At 38.7% G+C, this 20,528-nt stretch overlaps 1 protein-coding gene across 4 annotated transcripts in view; it reads left to right on the top strand.

Moving 5' to 3' along the window:
• The window catches only part of HGF (hepatocyte growth factor), a 106,063-nt gene extending 88,069 nt beyond the window's left edge, over positions 1-17,994 (top strand). For all 4 annotated transcript variants that reach the window (XM_060778300.2, XM_060778298.2, XM_060778297.2 and 1 more), the window contains exons 15-18: positions 1,300-1,443; positions 3,973-4,079; positions 7,826-7,971; positions 10,678-17,994. In XM_060778300.2, the coding sequence (XP_060634283.2) occupies positions 1,300-1,443; positions 3,973-4,079; positions 7,826-7,971; positions 10,678-10,845 (565 nt within the window). In that variant the 3' untranslated portion in view covers positions 10,846-17,994. The remainder of the gene's footprint in view (positions 1-1,299; positions 1,444-3,972; positions 4,080-7,825; positions 7,972-10,677) is intronic.
• The last annotated feature ends 2,534 nt before the right edge of the window (positions 17,995-20,528 follow it).

Genomic DNA, 20,528 nt, shown 5'->3' with positions numbered 1-20,528 from the left:
AGCCAAATTCTCATTAAATTTTCTAGAATTACATATATTGGCAGTTAGCCCTCCATATTCATGGATTCTGTATACATGGATTAAACCATACCCACGTTGAAATCCAGCCTGCTCCCTCCCCAAAATTCCCAAAAGCAAACCTTGATTTTTCCATTTTATATAAGGTGCCTCATTTTACTATGCCACTGTATATAAGGGACTTCAGCATCCATGGTTTTTGGTATCCACAGGAGACACCAGCAAATACCATGGGTACACAATACATTATAGCCATACAGTCTCGCCTGTGCATATGTTGAGAAGTGATTAAATATAGTGGTGTATTTGTTTTATTGATGAGACCATACCACCACCAAAATTAGAAGTACAGGCAGATCCCAAGTTATGAACAATATAGGCAACTATTCAATGCCTTAAAAAACATGCAATTAAAATAAATATTTAAATTAAGAACTAAAATTAATACACATTAAAACAGTTTAAAACATAACATCCATTATTAAAACCATGCCATCATATGGAGAACGAGTCACCCTCTCAGAAAGGCCCTGTATGGGGTAAAAGAATCCAGTGACGCTTTAACCTTGGTTGTGAGTGGGACCTCGGCTGGATGTCGCACAATGTCGTGTGATGTCTGGCATCAGGCTCCATCCATTAGAAGGGGTGAGAGCATCCTAGTAAACTAAATTCATGCTGTCTGATGAGGTTATGGCTTTCATTGTTATTTGTACTACTTTTAATTGTGTTGTGAGCCACCTTAGTTTCTATTTTGGAACAAATGGGGCTTAAAAAATTAGAATATATGTTATTTTAATTTAGTGCAGAGATATTGATGGAGTTCTGTAGATCTGAAGACTATGACTTGCCATTATATTGCTTTGGCCTTCTCATTCTTCTCTTTTGTCCCTTCTCCTTTAGAGCACAATAGCCTATGGCATAAAAAATGTAGGATAAATTTGGAGGATCAAAGCATGAATGAGAAGGCAAAAACAAAGATTTATGTAGAAAATATTATATGAACTGGAGGGAGGATGGACAGAATTCATAGAATTTTATGATAATCTCATGTGTTACACTGGAACTTCCATCACACCTTTTCATGGCTAGGATTGATGGGGTATGAAGTCTAGTGCTGCAGTAATTATTAAATTAGTCTTAGCTATGGCTATTTAACCATGTATTTATTTACATAATAACCATGTTGAGGCAAGAAATGAAAAACATTAGCCAACTTCTGCGGTTGATTAATTTTATATTGATATTCATATACAAAGGACCAATGAAACTTATGTTTCTTAGGTATAACCTCAATGATTATCAAGCTTGGCTTGGAATTCATAATGTTGAAAGAGCCCATGAAGAGGAGCATAAACAAGTTCTGAATATCTCCCAGCTGGTGTATGGCCCTCAAGGATCTGATCTAGTATTGCTGAAGCTTTCCAGGTTAGTCATAATAATGGTAACTGTTTCACAGACTACTTCCTACACATACACACCAGCTTCCACCCTCTCTCAATGAAGTTAAAAAGGTAGGAGATAGTGGCTTAGTGGACAGTTGCCCTGTTGATTGTTGTAAGAATGGAAAGAATGTTTTGGAAAAATGGTTGAAGAACATGTTTTTGAATGTTCAGATTTTCTGATGCGGAAAAGGCTAGACCGCTGAGACTTTTTAAAATTCAGAATTTATTCTGTGTAAAAATACATACATGGCTGTTTTATGCAAAAGAAAAAAAAACCAGCAGCAGCATTGTCTACATGAAAAACAGCTGCCAAACTGTTATTTGACTGCCAAGTTCATTACTCTTAGCTACCACTACCAATGGTGAAAGTGATAGAAATTGCAGCGTGACAATATTTAGATGATTACAATTTGAACAGCCATGCTCTAATATCTCAGTTGGCATAAGTCATGTACAACAGAGGTGGGACCTGTGTGGCTCTTGGATATTGTAGGCGTTCCACTTCCATCAGTTCTAGGCAGCCTAGCCAATGATGAAGGATGTTGGGTTGTTGTAGGTTTTTTCGGGCTATATGGCCATGGTCTAGAGGCATTCTCTCCTGACGTTTCGCCTGCATCTATGGCAAATCAAATCAAATCAAATCAAAGAGTTGGAAGAGACCTCATGGGCCATCCAGTCCAACCCCCTGCCAAGAAGCAGGAATATTGCATTCAAATCACCCCTGACAAATGGCCATCCAGCCTCTGCTTAAAAGCTTCCAAAGAAGGAGCCTCCACCACACTCCGGGGCAGAGAGTTCCACTGCTGAACGGCTCTCACAGTCAGGAAGTTCTTCCTAATGTTCAGATGGAATCTCCTCCCTTGTAGTTTGAAGCCATTGTTCCGCGTCCTAGTCTCCAAGGAAGCAGAAAACAAGCTTGCTCCCTCCTCCCTGTGGCTTCCTCTCAAATATTTATACATGGCTATCATATCTCCTCTCAGCCTTCTCTTCTTCAGGCTAAACATGCCCAGTTCCCTAAGCCGCTCCTCATAGGGCTTGTTCTCCAGACCCATGATCATTTTAGTCGCCCTCCTCTGGACACATTCCAGCTTGTCAATATCTCTCTTGAATTGTGGTGCCCAGAATTGGACACAATATTCCAGATGTGGTCTAACCAAAGCAGAATAGAGGGGTAGCATTACTTCCTTAGATCTAGACACTATGCTCCTATTGATGCAGGCCAAAATCCCATTGGCTTTTTTTGCCGCCACATCACATTGTTGGCCCAAGTTTAACTTGAGCCAACGAGGACTCCAAGATCTTTTTCACATGTACTGCTCTCGAGCCAGGCATCACCCATTCTGTATCTTTGCATTTCATTTTTTCTGCCAAAGTGCAAGCATCCTCAAAGGTAGTGAGGCCTGTTGTAACTAAGAAAAAGGTTTTATATATCTGTGGTATGACCAGGGTGTGACAAAGGACTCTTGTCTGCTGGAGCTAGGTGTGAATGTTTCAACTGAACACCTTGATTAGCATATAATGGCCTGGCAGTGCCTGGTGGCCAGATTTTGTTCATTTTCATGGTTTCCTCCTTTCTGTTGAAATTGTCCACATGCTTGTGGATTTCAGTGGCTTCTCTGTGTAGTCTGACATGGTTGTTGTGAGAGTGGTCCAGCATTTCTGTGTTCTCAAATAAAATGCTGTGTCCAGGTTGGCCCATCAGGTGCTCTGCTATGGCTGATTTCTCTGGTTGAAGTAGTCTGCAGTGCCTTTCATGTTCCTTGATTCGTGTTTGGGCGCTGCGTTGGGTGGTCCCTATGTAGACTTGTCCACAGCTGCATGGTATATGGTAGACTCCTGCAGAAGTGAGAGGATTCCTCTTGTCCTTTGCTGAATGTAGCATTTGTTGGATTTTCTTGGTGGGTCTGTAGATAGTTTGTATGTTGTGTTTCCTCATCAGCTTCCCTATGTGGTCAGTGGTTCCCTTGATGTATGGTAAGAACACTTTTCCTCTGGGTGGATCTTCGTCTATGTTCTCATGGCTTGTTTTCAGTCTTGCAACTCTTCTGATGTCTGAAGTGGAGTAGGGATGGTGGATCTGAGGTGGATGAAGGATGTTGTTGCTTGTGTGTGCATTGCTTGTGTCTGTCTAATGTTTTTATTGATTGATTTTAATGCTGTTGTTTTTATCTATGATCGGGCTAGTCCCTGTGTAAGCCGCTCAGAGTCCCCTTGGGGAGATGGTAGCGGGTTATAAAATAGTTATTGTTAATAGTAGTAGTAATAGTAGTAGTATTTATAAGATGGTAGTAGCAGGCAAACAAGATCTGAAAGAGTGTCCAATTCCTACACAAATAAGCATAGGATTATGTATGTAACCAGATCTAGATATATACAGTAGTTGTCATGTCACTTGATCTACTTGCAGAAATTGTCAAATGCTAATTCTGCTTTTTTTTCTATAAGTGCTAATTCTGCTTTAAAGTACTGGTAATAATAATAAATGTCTATTCCTTTTATTCTATTTTCCCAGACCTGCAGTGATCAGTGAGGCTGTGGCTACCATAAGGTTGCCCATTACTGGATGTACCATTCCAGAAGGCACCACCTGCACTGTATATGGATGGGGACATACAGGACGTAAGGAAATCCTGTTCTAAATCTGAATGTGAACTTGCATGCCCCATTTAAAATTCCTGGTAGTGGATGCTGGCCTAGGCAAGCAATTATTTAATGAAAAAATGTTTATTTTCTGAGCAATGGTTTAGGTAGTTTTGTCACAGGCAGTTATAATGTAAATATGGAGTTTGCTACCTGGGTTAAAAGCCCAAGGAATTTGGGGGAGAAGCAAAATGAGCCACCTTCCATAAGGTTACCATTTTTTTTTCTAGAGGATTCAATACATACTTAATGCAAGAAAGACAGAAATTATTTCTCCTCCTCCTCCTTCACCATACACTAAAACAGCAGCAAAGGGAAATGGGGGCGCCACAACCGCACACACATTCTCTTTAGCCACTCTCCTGAAACAAGAAGTGGTTTCATATCAGTTCCAGTTGCAACAACTTGGCGTATTGGGTGCAATTTTGAGGTCCCCCAACTCGAATTCCCAGGGTTTGGTGGATTGTGAGATGTAGTTGATGTCAAAGCACTAAAACAAACAATAACAAATTTTGGGGTGTTCTGTGAAGTGGCTATGGCTAAATCTGTTAAGAGTCCAAGAGCTTCGAAAGGTTTCATTTTGATCAAACCAAACTGAAGTGTTAGGCAAATTCAGCATGAATAAACAGGGATCCAAAGCCATTTTTAAAGAGTTAAACACTCCAAACACTATATTTAAATGAATCAATCTGCTACTTGTAATTTAACCCATATTTTAGTTTAATTAAGAATCTATCTATCTATCTATCTATCTATCTATCTATCTATCTAGTTTAACACAGTAAATGTAAACACCACATTTCAAAACCAAAGAATGCAATTACAAATAATTAATAATAATTTCCAACCACACCAGCTATAAGGCAAATTTTATTCTTAGAAGAACCAGTAAAATGTTTTGAAGCAAAAAGCATACTAAAGGAGAACAAGATGTACTTTACTTTTAAATCATTGGTAAGAGATCACTAATGTATCCAGACAGTTCTATACTCAATATAAGGTGTGTGTGTGTGTGTGTCTTACAAAAGATTTTCATATAATGAAACTATTTCTGATTTGTTTCCATCTCGAACTTCTACTAAATTCTTCTCAAAAACTAACAGAAATGAAATTGATCTTTCATTCAAACTGACTAGGACATTGTTTTCATGATAACATTCATGTTGGAATTATTAAGAAAACACTCGCTGCTGATTGGAAATTGCTGTATTTACATTTTCACACTTTAAAAAATTCTTTATCAGCTGTCTAAATTTAAGAAGTCAGTGGCTACTGCAAGTTTCCAAAGAGCTGGAAATAAATGATTTTGAAGGGAGAACTTATTTTGTTTTAGTTAGTAAAATCAAAAGGAACTGATGTGTGCATCTATTGTGACACAGCTGGAATCAGAGAGTGTTTCTGACGGGGATGATGAGACTCAGGTTCACAGTTTGGTTCAAGATGTCCGTGCTATAAACAATGAAGAAGAAGTGCAATTTCCCACAGCAAGGCATGAGAGTTTGGAAACTGAAGATAGCAGCCAGGTGTAGATTGACTCCGAAAGAGAGGATAGCTTTTTGCCTAGTTCTCAGCCTGCTAATGAGCAAGCAGGAAAACAGGCTACTAACGAGCAGATTGACCTTGATGATATGGGAATTTTAGATAGGGCCGCCTGGTTGGAATTCCGTGTTCGAAGGAGTGAAAGGATAGCTAACAAGAGGGAGGCCAGAGGCCAAAGAAATGCCTTCATGTTTTGCAAAGGGTATTAAACAGGGGGTTTGAGACCAGATCTTTGTCAAAGCAACTTTCGCGTTTACCTAAGGAGTTTGCCTAAGCTAGGCTGGATTTATCTTGCAGTCTTTGTGTTCATGGTTCCAGGACTTTGTCATGTTCCTTTGGGTCTTGCTTTGCTGATGCCTATTGGATTATGCTTCAAGTGCTATGTTATCCTGATCTTTTGAAACATTACCTTTACTTTTAAGAACTTTTTTACCTTTTACTTTTAATAAACCATAAAGACTACTGGCTGTGTGCAGTTTGGTGTTCTTCAGCAAGGTGATTCTACTCTGAGGTGCAACAGCATCCTCTCCTGCTATGCAGATCTTAGAGATATTCTGCTAGTGTTTTTACAACTACTCTTTGCTTTCTTTGAAATTTTATGGAGGTTTCCGCCCCTGAAAATGAAATGACCTAAGCTTAATTTAGGTGAAAATGTTTATACTTTTTTGTCAAATTGTTTAAATGACTTTGGATTGTAAATAAGCAAATGAAAGAGACAACATCATCAAGCATATTCACAGCAAAGCTTGATCAAGAACATGCATCCATATTTACTATGGATTTTGCAAAAGGTTCTTGTGGGTTTTTTCGGGCTATATGGCCATGTTCTAGAGGCATTTCTCCTCGATTTTGCAAAAGTTTTGGAAACTGAGTCCTACAAGGACTAGTATAATGAGTATGTTTAGCTTTGAAAGCAGAAGATTGATTGGTAATAAATTCCAAAAGGACTGTCTTATAGAACATGGAATCAGCCTATTTTCTCCTACTCTAGAAACTTGAGGAAAGGGGGAATAGAACTTATTTGGTCCATCCTTTGTTGCTGTAGCAGCTGGCCATGGAGTTCTGCAGAACTTACTGGTAGCTAAGATGTGACCTGGGCTAAGGTACTTGACAACAGTAAGGTGGCTGACTGATGCAATGACAAAGGCCAGCCCAGGTTTAGGGTGACCATCCAGAGGCACTGAACTAGGTTTAGCCCAATTGGACAGAGTGGACTCCACTTCTGCTACTGCCATGGTTCAAGAACATAGTGTGTAAACGGCTTCACTGAATCTGGAGCTGATCCAAAGCAACAATGCTCTGGACTGGCCCTAGATTTAGGTGACCATGTCAATGAGTCCTATTAGCTATATAGCATATTTATTTATTTATTTATTTACAACATTTGTAGCCCACCCCTCTCAGCCTTATAGCAACTCAAGACGCCTTACAGAGTTGACAGAATTTGATGCCATACATTCATAAAAATACAGTTAAATACAGTTAAAAGCATTCAACCTAATATTATTAAAACCATATAAAACCATTTAAAACATATAACTACCAGTGTTGTCCTGTTAAAATCATTATCCAGCAGCATCGTCTAGCCATTCTGTGTTCATTCTTCCTATTTCATAATTGTTTATTCCATTGCATTTCCAAACACTTGTTCCAAAAGCCAAGTTTTTACTCTTTTTCTGAAGACATCACATAGTTTTAACAAGCTACATTTAACAAAACTGGGCTAGAACAGATTGCAATTATGTGGTATGTTTGGTAGAGAAACATTGCATTCATTGTCCTTCTGGTGTAATCACCATTGTATAGATAACATAGATCAATAAATAGTTGCCATGTGTTTACTTTCCAGCTACTGCAATGGATTTGGGTCTGGTTCCAATCATGTCAGTGGAATTATTTCTATAGAAATAGATTTTAGAGCTGCTACTTTAGATATACTCAGAATAAATTGGAAATTACCTTCATCTCCCTGTCCCCTCCCTCTACCTCTTTCTGAACATGTGCAGTTAATTTTGTTTGTCAGGTTATCCAACTTAGGCACACTATATTTTGTGTTTCTCCATTTGAACCAATATAGATGTAAAATCCATGTTTGCAAAATTTTTTGCTTTCTTGTTTTAGAATAACATGCTGCTGAGGACGAACCAAAGAACCAACTTGTTTTTCATTTTTGTTTTTTATTTTAGGTGCCACCTTTGATGGGAGACTCCAAGAAGCAAATATGATTATTGTGGGAAACGAGCGCTGCAATCAAGATTTGGGAGGCAATGTAGTTGTGAAAGAGTCAGAAATGTGTGCTCGAGCTGAGAGTATTGGCAGTGGAACTTGTGAGGTACTATTTTATTTATCCACCCTCCCTCCAAGGAGTTCGGGATCACATAATTTGCTGCACCCATTTTATTCTTAAGATAATTATGTGTTCAAGATCAGACTGAGAGTTTGTGATTGGCCAAGACCACCCATGCTAAGACAGTGTTTGAGGCTCTCCCCAATCCCTAGCCCTTCACACTCTATTCTCACATAAACTTAGCCTTGTCTAGAAATAGTAGAATAACATCTCCCATCTCTAAATAAGAAATGACATGATTTTAAGTTGGTTTTAATTTGGGGAAAAACCCAATCCTGATATTTTGTCCTGAGAATCTTGTTTTTATTCCATCAATAGATATGGACCATACTTCTATTTGATATCCCAAGAGTAGAGGATAGTTCTCATGGTATGAACATAGCTAACTCTCAGTAGATTGTCATGAAATTATCGGAGAGTTTGCTCACATAGAATCATAGAGTTGGAAGAGACCTCTGGGCCATCCAGTCCAACCCCCTGCCAAGAAGCAGAAATATTGCATTCAAAGCACCCCTGACAGATGGCCTCCAAAGAAGGAGCCTCCACCACATTCTGGGGCAGAGGTCCTCTGCTGAACAGCTCTCACAGTCAGGAAGTTCTTTCTCATGTTCAGATGGAATCTCCTTTCTTGTAGTTTGAAGCCACTGTTCCGTGTCCTACTCTCCAGGGAAGCCAAGAACAAGCTTGCTCCCTCCTCCCTGTGACTTCCTCTCACATATTTATACATGGCTATCATATCTCCTCTTAGCCTTCTCTTCTTCAGGGTAAACATGCCCAGCTCCTTAAGCCTCTCCTCATGGGGCTTGTTCTCCAGACCCTTGATCATTTTAGTCGCCCTCCTCTGGACACATTCCAGCTTGTCAATGTCTCTCTTCAGTTGTGGTGCCCAGATATTTGGTAATTGTGTGCTAGATGGTTCTTTCCTTTCTTTGAGTCAGGTGAATGCAGATGACCATTGAGGTCACATCTACACTAGCCACTTAGGTCAATGTAGAGCTGGACCAGCCCCGTGGCAGCTCAACAATACATGAGGATGATCTGGGGAAATGCGGAGTAAGGCCACCTCACTGTGGCCTTTTCCTGCATTACCCAATTGGGGGAAAGTCAGATTTGTGACTTTGGGCCTTTGCAGAATTGGACTATCTCCTTATTTTGAGCCTGAGAGAACAGTTGGACGGTTCTGAAACAGAACCAGCCACAAGTGTCTCCACTGCTATTCTGTCTTTTCTGGGCTTGAGTGGCCCAGGGACACAGGATAGTAGTCTCCTTCCCACCCCCACCCCTTTCCTTTGTGTCATTAGGTCTCTGGCCATGACATAGATCTTATCTGTCAGCTGTCATATACAATGAGATCAGCTGGGGCACTGGTGTGCTCTGGGATAGAAGGCAGAAAGGACAGGTTATTCCTCCTTTCTGTCAGAGTATTGAAACTTTGCCAGCGGAAGTATTGCTAGATCAGCAGACACTGTGTTCAAAAAGACTCTGCAGACTTTCAGTTACAACAGAAAACTAAGTTTACTAAGTACATCTATACACGTCTATTCACAGCAAGCAACAGACAGGAACTACTAGGCACAAACAACAGTCTCTGAACATCTGCTTATCTGACTTCTGGCTGAGGCCAGATCCTCCCTCTTCTTCCCAGCCAGAGAACACGTTATCTCATTTCTGTCAATGTTACAGTTTCACAGCCTCGGCACTATGTTTTCTTAATGCACAAAAGAGCAGAATAGAATCCATCTTGAATTACATAGAAACACATTGAAAAACACACATGCATAACTCAATCCTGACACTTTCCTCTCCTCTCCTTGCTTCACACCCTCTTCCCTTGGCACCCCATTTTAGCAGCTGATATCACTGCATGTTATAGCCACCAGGTAGAACCTATGTCATGGTTGGAAACTGCTGTGCACAGAAAGCAGAGGGACAGGAAAGGTGGTTGTCCAGCAGTACTGAGCCACATTCAGTGCCACTTGAGGGTGAAGACTCCCTCCCACCTCCACAATGTTTGGGATATTCCTGTGTGGTCCATATACAGGGTTGACCGGCATAAATCACAACAGATGATTTATGTATGGTGCTGAATCTAAACTCTAGCATCATAATCAAGTGGTGTATCTGCTAGTGGTGCTGACACCTAAATCAGTTAAATGTGATAGATATGAGAGTCATAGATTGGAGGTGGGATTGTAATCCAGTTCAGTTTATAATCTAAGTGAAAAAGAACTTTGGAGTACCGTAATAATACTAAAATGTAATGAGATGTGGAGCAACCCTTATAAGCAGATAACATTTATATTTCAGACTAGGGAATCTGGACTCTAGAAACATGGGTAGGCATCCACAATAGGCAAAATGTAATTTGTGGTCAAAATCCAATAAGAATAATTTAATTGGCCGTATATTTAATAAAATTAGATACTTACAGTGTACAACTTATACTCTGAAAAGACAATTTCCTTGTACCATTTGAATTGGCCTATATTTTTGGTAGATCATAGTTACAATAAATTGTAATTAGACATTCTATCATTTCTATGAAGTAATCCCTATGTTACAGTGTTCCCCTGCCCCACTGCACACATCAACGGCATGTGAGACAAGTATGGGATAGTTTAGAATTTTATGCACCAGAAATATATACATCTGCCTATTTATTTATTTATTTATTTATTTCTTCTCTTCCAGCGAGATTATGGTGGTCCACTGGTCTGTGAACAAAACCGAATTAAAATAGTAGTGGGAGTGATTATTCCTGGACGTGGATGTGCAATTCCCAGGCGGCCTGGAATTTTTGTCAGGGTGGCCTTCTATTCAAAGTGGATACATAAAATCTTAGTGACTTACAAATCATAGCTGAACATTCCAGCCAAGTGAGCAAATTTCAGCCATGGGAATATTTTGGAAAGTATGAAATTGAATTGCAATAAGAAGATCCTTAACTTTTTAAAGGAAAACACAACTTGATAGTTGTGTTTTGCAGATATTTATGGAGACTGCTATCATGTTCTGTGTCTTAGTTGCATTACATGAAGTGAACTGTGGTATAAGCAAATGCGGTGACCTATTTCCTGAAGATACTTGAATGGAAAACAACATTGCAAATTTGATTACTGGATGACTATACAATTTGTGGAATTAGAACGTCCAATTTCTTATCTGCTGCTGGTTAGGTCAGTTTGTTGATGAGACACAAATACAATTTGAGATTTACAATATTTTTCCTTACTTTTGTAAGCGACCTGTTTCTTTTTTAGGGCATTGATGAATGTGTCCCTCAATCAGACATGAAGCTCTCATTTGCTAAAAGTTTGATTTCAACTATATTTCAATCTCCCTTACACATTATTGCTTGGATTTATAGCCCAGTTTAGCAAAGTTTCCACTGGCTTACATTCCCTGATGTTAGGGAAGCTTCTTGCACACACTGTTTATGGGATTTGATTCTATGTTTGCTGCTGTTTTGGACTATAAAAACAATTGCCTACATTAATTGATATTTATAGAAGCACTGATAATGATATATAAGCCATTATGATGACAATGTTTTTGTATTCGAATGTTTTTTTCTATAAATATTTGCAACAAAGTTTAGAAGACTTTGGTCAGAAATGGATTCTGACATCAAATGGTAGACAATTTGTACTGCTGTATGGATTGGGATCAAAATACATTCATTGTGACTTTATTGTGACTGATGTGATTTTGATCCCTGAACAGCACTAGTCCACCATGCCATGGGACAAAATACCTTCAAAGAGGTCATTCAATTTGTGCTATGGCATGCAGGCAAAAGTCTACTGGTCATACGTAGATAAGGTTTTTAGTTACCAACATTGGTCAGTACTTAATTCTTGTCCTTATCTATATATCTCTATGTAGTATTTCCCAAACATGTAGCTCCATAGGGCATTGGGGCCCAACATTTAGAAAACATGACTGGCTAGAGTTGTAGTCCAACATCAGCACAGATTCAATGCTTGGAAATCATTGTAATAACCCGTTGGGGAGAAATTGTGTATTTTTATCGGTGTTTCACCTTTTTAAAGAAATTCTGACACTACTTTTTCTCTGTAAAATCATTCTAGAATTAGTAGGAGAGTAACTCTGAAGGATATTTTAAATTTCCCAGTGACTTCCCCCCAAATTCTCCCTTACAGCTTTCAGCCACTCTACAGACACAAGTTGCTTGACAATCCTTCGCCAAGGTTCCAGGTCTGTGTTTGTCTTTCAATACAGTGCTTGAATCTGGGATGTAGAACAGCAAATGGGAGTTTTGAAAACTGATAGACAATTTATTTCATTGAAATAAGTACATAAACCTCAGTTATTTAATGACAATTCAAATCTGTACTAAATGGGAGTTTTGAAAACTGATAGACATTTTATTTCATTGAAATAAGTACATAAACCTCAGTTATTTAGTAACAATTCCAATCTGTACTAAATACTGTATTTTCCCTGAAAAGGTCAAGAATAGTGTGGGATGTAAAAAAAACAAAACTGGCTTTAGTCCCCCCCCCCCCCCCCAATACTGCTTGCCATGATTTAGATCTACAACACAGTAGAAAGTAACAGTTTAGCACTATGCATCATTATACTTGAATTAGCTTTCCTAGACCCTTTTTATGTGAGATCAGGTTGTGGTAATACTTTTCAAAATTCTTCAGAAGTTTGTTCCAGTGTTCACTGGCCCTATAGATGTTTCGTGTTCCTTAAGAAGATAATTGATTTATAACAGGAGTGGCCAGAGTATATATATTTATTGTTGTTTTACTGGAATCTAATAACCAGAGCTACAAATACATTACATACATTTAGCACTAGAAATTTCTGAGCCCAGGAACTTATTTCGAGTAACAGCATTGGCATTCATTCTACATTAAAATTCATTTTGCTCATTCCAAACTTTCCTCATATTAACAGTATCATTTAGTCATTTTTCTATTGGTATTGTTAAACACAGGGGAGTTGAAAGTATTTCCTATTAAAAATTATCAAGCAGGAATATAATTCTTCATTACTGTAATTCCCAAAAGAAACATCTCCTTCCTTTTGAAAAGAAGTCTACAAATTATACAGACGATTTGCTGTTTGAGACTTATTCTGTGAAAAACGATATTTTTGAGCGTAAGAATTTTCTGCACAGAAAAATGTTTTTCATGTTGAAATATTGTTATCTATTTAAAAAGATCTGTTTTCGATCCAGAAAATGCTGAAGTTTGGGAGTGACTGTGCAAATTGCAATGCAAGTGTTATGCTGAATAAGTCTTGAACTGAAAATAAGTTTGTCAGTCCAGGATTCTTTTCATTTCCTGATACTTGAGAATTTTTTGGGGGAGAACATTTCAAATGTTCTTTTCATCCCTAGTAGTGAGAGATCCTCCAATAAACATTTCTTATTCATGTATGCCACCCAGACTTCTTTTTAGTGAAAATAGTGCAAACCAATAAATTCCATTTGGAAACAGAATGTGAAAGTTCTTAGAAATTTTACTTTTTGTTGAAATACAGCTTTTCAAGATCACAGTTTTGTATGTACAGACTCCCACAAAGAGCTGCAGGTTTATATCCTTGTATTTTCCAAAATCATTAACAAAAATCATTAACAAACTGGCTCCCGTAACGAGGTATAGATGTGAATTTTTGACTTGCACTGATTAAGCAATAGTGGTGTCTGTAGTAAGTTTCTTTTGGTGTGATTCCTATACTTTATAATCTCATTATAAACTATAAACAACTATTGCCTTGTCCCAAAATAGTAGAGGGCTGTTTTGTAGGGAAAAATGAAATTGTTTGTTACCAAGCATTTTTTTCGAAGCAATTAATGCTGTATTTAAATAGGAATTTCTATGTTGGAAATACAAATCTTTGCTTATTTTTTATTTCCTGCATGCGGGGAAAAATAATTACAAGGGTTTTTTTCCTACTGGGTACAACTATGACTGTTTTTGTGCATTTTTGAATGAATTTTGTATTTTGGTAGTTCTTTTTTTTAAAAAAATAGTTTGCAGGAAAAAAATAGTTTATGCTAAAACATTTTGTGTTAAAAAGGGAAATAATTTTTTGTGGGAATTTCCAAATTAGCAGAATTTTTGAATGTCAGTAGTTATGTTCCATATACTCTATTCATTACTACTCTGTATCATATTTCCAACTGCCTACTTATTGCCTTCACATTTTGGATAATTTGAGCCATGCCTTATTTGTCAGTGTACTAGCTTCATAGCATCAGACTGAGCAAATGAATTATAGTACTAGAAAATGAGTGAGACTTTTGCCTATTTCACTCTACTTTAATTCAAAGAGACTTAATAAATTTTACAGATCATTTTAATAATTTCTAACTGAAGAAATTATTAAAATGTATTTTTAAACTTAAAATGAGACCTGAGTTATGTAATTAGAATGATTAACTCTTGCACATAAGCAGTATTAACTAGGGCTGGGCGGTTTCGTTTTGTAATTTGTTAAAAATTCGTTATTTTTTTTTATAACGAAGCGATATTGAACCATTCAGGAGCAACTAAAAAACGAAACGAATGTTTCCAATTCATTTCGTAATTGTTTCGGAATTGTTTCGTTATTGATTCGTTATTGATTCGTTATTGATTCGTAAATGTTTCGTTATTATTTCCGCATGTCTGGTGCAAGTTTTAGGGTTGCTGTTTGTTTTCTCAGTGAAAAATATATAATTATCACACCAACAGTCAACAACAGAGGGAGAGGGAAGCTTCAGAAGTTTTTTTTAGTGTAATGCGCGATCGCGGCCGCCATTAACGAATCAATTCGTAATCGATTCGTAATTGTTTCGTAATTGTTTTATGATTTCCGAAATTTCGTAAATATCAAACTTTTTTAAAGGAAAATTTCGGAATTCTTTTAAATAACGAAACGCAAAACCCCCCTAAAAACGAATTGAGTTTAGAAACAAATTTTTCCGTGTTTGGACAGCCCTAGTATTAACATAAATTTTGATGGGTTGAATTCTATAAGTTGTTTCTAACTCAGCCCATAATTTATGAAACCAGGTTTAAGCCAGTTGATCCTGGCCAAAGTTAAAACCAATTTCTTCAATAGAGGTATGGCCCAAGTCACTTATTTTGAAAATGTTACTTTTCCTATCTTAAAATCTTTTCTTGCTCCATATATATTTGTCATAGATACACGAAGGGAATTGTGATGTTCATGAGATTAAAGATAAAATGTCATTCACTTTGCATTTTTCTCAAGATTTATGTACTCTGTATTATAAGTACACCATTTTGTATTATATATGCAGGCATTTTGTTCAGTGTAATAAAAATGGTTCTAAAATATTATAAACTTCTGCTGTGCAGAAGATAATATGAATTTATAGATAGAGAGAGAAATAGATATAGTTAGATAGATGGATATATTAGGGAAGGGGTGTTTGATAACATGTAAGGGTTTTTAAAAATACCATTTTGACTGAGTTGTAAGGAATTTATTATTTAGAACATGCAAGCAATTGTCTACCAAGCCATGTTTTGGTGGTCATTTACACAGTTCTTTTTTTTTTTGTCCTGATAATTCTCTGGTACTCATTCACATGAACACGACAATCAGTGGTACATAACAATTCTTCAGATAGGAGGTAAAGATTTCAATGAAATAGCTGGCTGGAAATATAATGCCTATATTGTCAATTCAGGGAACTAAGACCTGGGAAGTCCAAGATACGGTCTGTTTATAATTCAAAACTGTCCCAATTACACAGTGACCGTCCATATTAATCCTCTGTAACCCCACTTTTTATTGGTTGCCTTAAAAATCCCATTTTCTCTATGTTCCTCCCCATTCGTGGACAGCGAGTGGAGAGGGGAGGCCTGGTCTCTGAGAGGTCCCCTCTATCTTGTGGGGTTCCTCAGGGGGCCATTCTCTCCCCTCTGTTGTTTAACATTTATATGCGACCACTTGCTCAGCTGGTTCGAGGTTTTGGGCTTGAGTGTTATCAGTACACTGATGACACTCAGCTGGTGCTGAAGATGGAAGGCCGACCGGACTCTGTACCCGATTGTTTCCATCAGTGCCTCGAGGCCGTTACTGGATGGCTGCGTGCCAGCAGGTTGAGGGTGAATCCAGCAAAGACGGAGATCCTATTGCTGGGTGGACCAGGCAGTGAGGACATCCATCTGCCCACCCTGGATGGCGAGGCGTTACACCCGTCATCATTGGTAAAGAGTCTGGGAGTCCTTTTGGACTCTCTGCTGACAATGGAGGCCCAGGTCTCCACCGTGAGCAGAACCACCTTCTTTCACCTGTGGCAGGCTAGACGGCTGGCCCCCTACCTGTCCAGGGATGACCTAGCTACGGTGATCCAGGCCACGGTCATCTCAAGACTGGACTACTGTAACGCCCTCTACATTGGCCTCCCTCTGTCGGTGATTCGGAAGCTCAAGTTGGTACAAAACGCAGCTGCTCGGCTTCTTGCGGGAATTCCGATGAGATGCCATATAACACCAATCTTACTACAGCTGCACTGGTTACCAATTGAGCACCGGATCACTTTCAAAGTGATGGTACTCACCTTTAAGGCCTTGCATGGTCTGGGGCCAATGTATCTGAGGGATCGTCTCACCCCCTACCAACCCCAGAGATCCCTCCGTTCTGAGGACCAAGATCTATTGGAGGTCCCCAGTGTCAAGACCTTGCATTTAGCGGCAACCAGATGCAGAGCCTTCACAGCAGTGGCGCCATCAGTCTGGAATGCTCTGCCACCTGAGGTTCGTGCCTTGCGGGACTTACCAGCTTTCCGCAGGGCATGTAAGACATACCTGTTCCAACAGGCTTTTAATGTTTGATACTGTTGTTTTTAAATTGTTTTAAATTGCTTTTAAACTTTGTTAGATTTTAGCTATTCTTGTAAGCCGCTCCGAGCCCCAGGGGAGTGGCGGCATATAAGTTTAAATAATAAATAAATAAATAAATAAATTCCCTCTTTGTCTCCAGTCTACATCCATTGCTAGGTTGCACTCCATTGATGCATCAGAGCAAAAAGGAAGGTGTGGAATGTCGCTCTTCCCTGTAGATTCAGGCAAAACAAATGCTGCAGCCTCTCGTAGCTTGCATATTCTAAACCCATTAATGGCTTTGGTCTCCTTAACTATCTGATGTTGCTTGGCCACATGTGTCCTACTTTTCATTTATGATATGCTGGAAGGTTTGCCAGTCAGGAGAAAAAAATATGTTAAAAAGTCATGTAAATTACAGTGAAATGTCAGTTAACTGATAACTTGTGCATATAAAGGGCAATCGGACCTTTGGCTTCTGTTTGTGAGTTTCTGCAATTGCTACCAGTCAGCGTTGGATTTTACGCTGTTCACAGATAATGCAGTCTCTGGACATCAGAAGTATGAGTAGTTTTCTAGATTTGATAAAGCTGATAGTCTTTCCATATGAATGAGTGACATATTTCTGAGAACTTGGGATCAAAAAACAAACTGTGTGGTAGTGATAGGATCTAAAAAAACAGAGGAAGACAACTAATGATACTTGGTGAAGAATTTGTGTTTCATTTATTCCTATGAATATTTCTTGTTGGTACCTGTGGTACTCTACCATCCAAATGTTACAGTTACAGCACTTGTGCTAAGAAGGACATACTCAAGAAACTATGCCATTACTTTGATAACTTTACTTTTCCATTAAACCTGGACAACGGATACAAAGTTTTCTGACTCTAATCATAATCCCTCAATGGCACTTGGGAGTGAATAGTACAAAGCAGGTGGTTATGTGTGATTTTTTTGTATCACATGTGTCTGTTATTCTTCTGTAAAAAAAAACTGGCTGCACAGGAATTTTTCTTTTAAGTCAAAACCATGACTGATGTTGATTGATTTGTTTTGCATCTGAGAAGTTTAAAAGTAACAGAAGATAAATTATTTAATGTGATTTTTTTAAAAAAATGATATTTTAATTCATTGCCATGCTTTTATATTTTGCCATATACTGATTCATCTGGTGCTCTGGCTGCGCGGGGGGGGGGGGGGGGGGGGGCGAGAACATATTGTCCTTTCTTTTAAAAAGTAATACAAAACGTCACTATAGACGAGTTGATTCACTTGACAATCACTAAACATTGCTGGAGAACATTTGGTTGGGCTGCAGGTCTCAAATGTCCTAGCCAATGTAGCCACTGATCACTGGCTAACACACATTTTAGTACCTCAAATGTTTGATCTATTTCTGAATATATTTGACCTGCTGATTCCAAAAATGGCACCAGTTTACCCTTTTCAGCTCTAGAGATACAGAACATATGACATATACCATGTACTAGCCCATAGAAAATGATGATAACCATTAGGGCTGGGCGGTTTCGTTTCGTTAATTCGTAATTCGTTAAAAATTCGTTATTTTTTTGTTAACGAAGCGATAACGAACCATTCTGGAGCAACTTAAAAACGAAACTAATTTTTCACTTCATTTCGTAAATGCTTTGTATTTAGTTATGTATTCATTTCGTTATTGGTTTGAGGTCGTTTCATTATTATTTCCGCATGTCTGAGGCAAGTTTTATAGTTGTTTTTTGTTTAATTAGTGAAAAAAAATTATAATATCACACCAACAGTCAACAACAGAGGGAGAGGAAAGCTTCAGAAGTTTTTTTAGCATATTGCGCGATTGCGGCCGCCATTAACGAATCGATTCGTTATTGTTTCGTTATTGTTTTGTAATTTTTTTACCATTTATGAAATTTCATAAATATCAAACTTTTTTAAAGGAAAATTTCGGAATTCTTTTAAATATCGAAACGCAAAAAACCCCAAAAAACGAATCGATTTTAGAAACAAATTTTTCCATTGTTACCCAGGCCTAATAACCATATCTAAGAAACTAGAGCCAATGTGGTCTATCCAGTGCAGTTTTCTGAATCAGTGCCCCAACTAACCCCAGGAACAGGCCTAAAAACCACAACACCAATAACTTTTTAGTTGTGCAGTGTAATGGTTGGGGAATTTGCAGACCAACAACAAGTGTATTGTTAGCATTTCCTTATTCCTTACTCAGAAGACTACTTGCAAGATAATTTCTTTAGTATATACATTGCCATATTAAAATACACTTTATTTACTTGACTCATTTGTATTAGCCAGCTGGTATAGGTTATCTTGTTATTTCTTTGAAATTGTCATTGACAGTGTCAATCCAGTTTTACAGTGCTGTAAATTGAACAGTTGGGTTGTTTTTTCTCTTGGAAAACATTTCTGTGTAGATGCTGCCTGTTGATACTACCACATATGTTTCTGACTTTGCAACAGTTCTGTAACTAAAGGCATCATCACTAGCCATTGAAGTTGGTATTTTTATATCTTCATTATTATTATCAATAAAATATTTTATCAAAAAAATCTGCATATGTCTTTTATGTTAATAATATTTTCAAAATCTACTTGTCAAAAAGGAACATCAGGAAAGTCTTATCAGCATTTGTAATTATCCTGAACATTTTTTATACTCTTCTTTTAGGGGGGTACCTATAATTGTCTTTATCTTGAATAGTGGCATCAGTGAAGCTGGAATCTCTTTTCCTATAGTTTGAAGGAATCAAGCCAAGGATCTCATTAAGCAACGGATCCTGGACATAGAGCGCCAATCTGACCTAGCCTGTTCCCCAGCCTTTATTGTTAGGGAAGCCACTAGATACCTCACTGCCCCCATGGCATATCTAACAGACCTAGAGGTGCCCAAACACCAAAGGGCTTTTTTACCCTTCCCTTGACTCCATGGTGCTGAACAACTACAGACCTATCTCCAAACTCCCTTTTCTGGGCAAGGTGCTGGAGCGGGTGGTCACCTCTCAGCTCCAGGGATTTCTGGATGACATCAATTACCTGGATAAGCCACAGTCTGGCTTCAGACCTAGCCACGGCACCGAGATGGCTTTGATCACCTTGGTGGATGACCTCCGCAGAGAACTGGACAGGGGGAGTGTGACCCTGTTCATTCTCTTGGACATCTCAGCGGCTTTCGATACCATCGTTCATGGTTTCCTTCTGGGACGACTCTCTGGGATGGGACTTAGGGCACGGTTCTATCGTGGCTCTGTTCCTTCCTGGAGGGTTGTTCCCAGTTGGTGAACCTGGGAGACACCTGCTCGGACCCCTGGCCTTTGACCTGTGGGGTCCCGCAATGTTCCATTTTGTCTCCCATGCTTTTAAACATCTACATGAAACCGCTGGGTGAGGTCATCCGGAGTTTTGGAGTTGGTTGTCATCTCTACGGATGAGGAAGAACAAGCTGAAGATTAATCCCGACAAGACAGAGGTCCTCCTGGTCGATCGTAAACCGGATCGGGGTATAGGGTGGCAACCTGTGCTGGACGGGGTTACACTTCCCCTGAAGTCACAGGTCCGCAGTTTGGGTGTCCTCCTGGACTCATCAGCTCAGGCATCGACTTGATGATTTAATAATCCGATACTGCCTACGGGTATAGGTTGTGTTGAAATAATCTGGGCCCAATCCAGAGTAGTCCATCCTGCAGCTGCTATGGATACATCACAGGAATATCA

The sequence above is a fragment of the Anolis sagrei genome, chromosome 5, assembly GCF_037176765.1.
Source record: "Anolis sagrei isolate rAnoSag1 chromosome 5, rAnoSag1.mat, whole genome shotgun sequence".
NCBI lineage: Eukaryota > Metazoa > Chordata > Lepidosauria > Squamata > Dactyloidae > Anolis > Anolis sagrei.
This window is presented reverse-complemented; position numbering and strand designations above follow the sequence as displayed.